Consider the following 4,200-nt stretch of genomic DNA (forward strand, 5'->3'; position numbering starts at 1 on the left):
GACGAAATAAATATAAAAAAACCGGGTTGCCATTGGGGAACGTAGGAACGGTGCCGCCAAAGATGAATACATCGAAAGAAAGTTGCAGCCGCAAATTTAGTGCATGTTTATCACTGGGGCAGATGTTTCGCCGTAGCCGCTTTTTTTTTCGGCAATTCAGTCATTCCTGACCGCGATGGTATTTTTCTGATGGAGGCGAAAAGCGAAGGTGCCCGTGTGTCGAGATTTAGGCGCACATTAAATATTCCCAAGTGTTCAAAATTAATCCGGAGCCCTCCACTTGGAAGCACCTCATCGCCTGTGAAGCGAAACCCCACAATCAATCAATCAATCAATCAATCAATCAATCAATCCGTTATTTTCCAGCAAAATCCAATTTCGCGTAATCTCGAAATGTGGGCGTGCGTGCAGCGTTACAAGTTCTCTTTATTGCACTCTCCGTGCGAGTAATGGAATGGTCAAAAGTAGAAGTCCATGAGGGTGATGCCCTTGGTGGCGTAGGAGCGCACGCTGGGGTCCTTGCTGTCGGCGTTGACGGAGAAGAAGTGGAAGATGCACTTCAGGGGGAGCAGCTTGAGGTAGTAGCGCGTGCGGATGACGCGGCACAGCGCCTCCATGGCGCACACCGTCTGGATCACGTCGCACCGCTGCACCAGGTACAGCAGGTGGCTCGACGCGTGGCTCGGGTGTTGCTTCAGCAGCAGCACGATCACGTCGATGAACCTGTGATTCACCCGCTGAATTCGTGACCAGGGCAGCTCGTAGTCCAAAAAATATAAAGGGTTGTCTGTCGGAGAACCGTTATAGGAGTGTAAACACGGATATGACCCTGAAAGCACCGACACGAACATCGACAAAGGCTAGGGAAGCCACGCCATGCCACACCGCGTCACGTACACACACGCACATACCGGAGAATCCGTTGCTGATCGCGGAGGCCGTACACACACACACACACACACACACACACACACGCACACGCACACACGCACACACACGCACACACACACGCACACGCACGCACACACACACACAGAGACACACCAACACCAACACCCCGCCGATCTTCCCGGAGGCTTTTCGAAATAAATGAGAACATAGCCTTTTGTATGACCTATAGCTCTTCACATCAGCCCGTTTTAACTTACCATCATGCATTGGTTAGGTTTGCGTGGTACTGGCGGCGCCGGAAGACACAATCAGATTTCCTTGAGTGTAGCTCATGTCGCCTCTTTGTCAATAACATTTCCCTGAACCTGACTGTCGCGTGCTTCCACCGGAATAAAATAAGGTACTCGACGCTAAAACACTTGAGCCTTCCAGTACGGCACTGCCAATTGTGACGAGGTTTGTGTGAACTATGTTTTCACGCGGGTTACGTTGTCCTACAGGATGAAGTTCATACTATTTGTAACTGTTCTAAATTTTCCGCGGAGTTGGTGCTTATCTAATCAAAAGGCAGGTGATGTTACGTCCCCAAGTCTAATTTTCTTCAAATGTGTCTAACTCAATATCTACAAAAGGGAAACAAGCAACCACGTAACCAACCAGCCCAGTGCGTAGCCACAAGTCCGTCTCAGTGTTATTTCCCGGTGCTTTAATACATAACTTAATACATACACAGCTTTAATACATAACTTCAGGAAACAGCGCTAAAGGCCAGACGGTGATTCAGGGGGCCCAGACGCAGCGCTGTCTGCGTCCTATCTTAAGCGCTGTTTCCCAAAGTTTGAAGACGAACCAACAAGCTCACTTGCTCCCTATCTGGTTATACATGACTTAAAAAACATCTCTCTCGTTTCAGTACTCTACCTCAGTGATTCTCAACCATGAGTGCGTCGGGGACCCGTTTTGGGCTTGCCCCCAATGGAGGCCCCCATGATGCTGATCTGTATTGATCCGTGTCATAATGTCAAGCAATTTACGCTCGCAGCTTAAGTCACCCACACGTATTTTATTTCCGCCTTCTGGGGCTGACATTTATGCCGATGCATGCCATATTTGTCAAATGATTTGCCCTGGCAACTAACAGTCACCAAAACACTTATATGCTGCCTTTTGTGTTTCTGGCTTTCTTACATAGCTAGCGTGCTGAGCAAAAAAGCCAGATGTGCTACGCGGAGAAAAATATAACGTACAAGCCATGCAGTGAAGCCACGTTTTGCATTAGCAGCAAGGTTTGTCAAAAAGGAGAAACGAATCGGGCGAGAGAAAGAGTTTGGGAAAGGTTTCACTGAACCCTGAAAGACCCTCTGGGTACTCCATTTGAGAACCCCTGTTCCACGTTAAAAACACGACATACGCCCCCCGGGGACACGCCAAGAAGCGGACCTGTTTCGGACCTTGATGCGCACCGCCATGAGCTGTTCGAAGGCCGTCTTGAGCACGCTGTCGATCATGGGCGCGGTCATCTTGGAGCCGTGCTTCTCCAAGAGAGACGCAATGGCGTCCGCAGAAGCGATGACGACTTCGGGGCTGTCGGCGTCCACGGCGTTCCCCAGGTTCTCGAGGCAGGCCCTGAGGTTCCGCGTGTCGCCCATGACGGACGGGTAGCGCTCGATGTACTTGATGGTCTTGATCCGGTCCAGCGTTCCGCTGGCGCTGACCAGCGGCTTGGCGAGCGCCTCGTTGAGCAGCGAGCCATTCTCCCGGTGTCGCCGGCAGGAGCAGAAGCGCTGGTACCAGGGAAGGTCCGACTGCAGGATCTCCACGGGCGGGGGCACGTGGCCGAACACGGACAGCATGGCAGCTCCGTTACGAGGGGAGCAGCGAAGGCACTCACACAAGGCTGGCATGCATGTTTGCTTTTGGCGCCTTCCGGGGGTTACGACGATGCGGCCGGCTCGCTCACTGTCTGTGCTCGAGCTCGCGCCCTCGAGTACTTTGTCGTCTTCCCTTTTCATTGGCAGACATATCCCCTGCAGGGGATACGCCTGATGGTGCGGCATTTTTCATTTAAACTAACTTTGGAAAAAATGAACGAGGACGGATGCTGGTGGGAGTGCGTTGCTTTTCCTTCTGTGTTCCCAGTAAGATGGTGATGACAACAAGCCTCTATATGCACCTCTTGATGTGTTCCTTGTACCTTTCATTACAGAAGTTCAGCTAAGGAAGATAACCCATTTTTTGTTTATCAAATACGACTGACTATTTATCAGGAGAAAGGAGGCTGTTGGCATCCTAAGCGACAGCCATGACTTCATACCGGAAGGCGAAGCCATGACGTCATCACATTGACGTCAGTGCAGTGAAGCAGTAGTTTGTGTACGTGTGCGCGTGGTGCTGATGAATCGTACCCTTGTTAGGTTTCACACTGGTGGTGGGCATGTAATTTATGACGCATGCCACGATTTGTGTCAAAACTAGAGCAATCACTGTGGGTCTTCTGGTGACACTCTGCCTCTATATCGCAGCCGAACCTCCGATGTTGCTCCGACTAATCACACTATGGCTGACAAACGCTTTTCTACCCTAAAAAAAAAAAAAAGGTGTCGTGTAAGCCCTCTGCAAATTACTTCAGTAACGTTGTCCATTGCGATGTAGCATAGCCGCACATCATGGTACCGCTAGCCTCTCTCCTGCGTTCACACTTTGAGATTGTGATAGACAATTGCTCATAAAATATTTGAGGCCGTGTTACATCGGTATAACTTAATATAAGATCATCACCAACGCATACGTAGCCCGTTTTGTGAGAGCTGGACGACTGTCGGAATAGTTGGTCGATTAACCTTGGCTGACTGAACGCTGATCCGATTCCTTGCCGTTTCTGCATTCTCTGCTCTTCATTTACACGCGCAGGGCTTAATGCTTGTAGTAACCTATCTCAGCCATTTCCGCAAGTCGCATGACAATGACCAATAATGCGATCGCAGGCTCGAAGGACTAACCCATGTGCGCGGCGTGTTCATGGCCGCCTAAATCACATGAGAACACTTACCGAAGTATCAACTCCAAAATCTTACTTGATCGCTGTTCAAGCCGACGGTACAAAAAATAAAAGATCGGCGGCGGCAGCGATGGACACATTCGAGGCACCCTACAAGAGGCAGTAGACACTGTGCAAGAACGAGGGCTGGACTGTTTTCCTCAGAAATCCGAGTTGCTCATCTACCGGTCCACCAAAACAAGAAAAGAAACCCGTCGAACCCCTACATCTGCGTCTAAGCTAACAACCAGAATATCCCAGTCGTAAACAGC

General features: G+C 50.2%; 1 protein-coding gene across 1 annotated transcript; it reads right to left on the bottom strand.

The window, feature by feature from the left end:
• Positions 1 to 427: 427 nt before the first annotated feature.
• On the bottom strand, positions 428 to 2,795 carry LOC144153681 (uncharacterized). The gene is made up of 2 exons (XM_077685342.1): positions 2,332 to 2,795; positions 428 to 723 (listed from the first exon to the last, which is right to left on the bottom strand). The coding sequence occupies exons 1-2, from the start codon at positions 2,793 to 2,795 to the stop codon at positions 459 to 461; spliced, it is 729 nt and encodes a 242-aa protein (XP_077541468.1). The 3' UTR covers positions 428 to 458.
• Positions 2,796 to 4,200: the final 1,405 nt, after the last annotated feature.

This window comes from Haemaphysalis longicornis, unplaced genomic scaffold, assembly GCF_048455015.1.
Source record: "Haemaphysalis longicornis isolate Haplotype H1 unplaced genomic scaffold, Haemaphysalis longicornis Haplotype H1 scaffold_9, whole genome shotgun sequence".
Classification (NCBI taxonomy): Eukaryota; Metazoa; Arthropoda; class Arachnida; order Ixodida; family Ixodidae; genus Haemaphysalis; species Haemaphysalis longicornis.

Excerpts from the sequence above, each read along its gene's own strand:
- LOC144153681 (XM_077685342.1), bottom strand. The coding sequence starts at position 2,795 with ATGCCAGCCTTGTGTGAGTGCCTTCGCTGCTCCCCTCGTAACGGAGCT. Across the intron at positions 724-2,331 it reads CGCATCAAGGTCCGAAACAG|GTTCATCGACGTGATCGTGC; the intron begins GTCCGCTTCTTG and ends GGTGAATCACAG.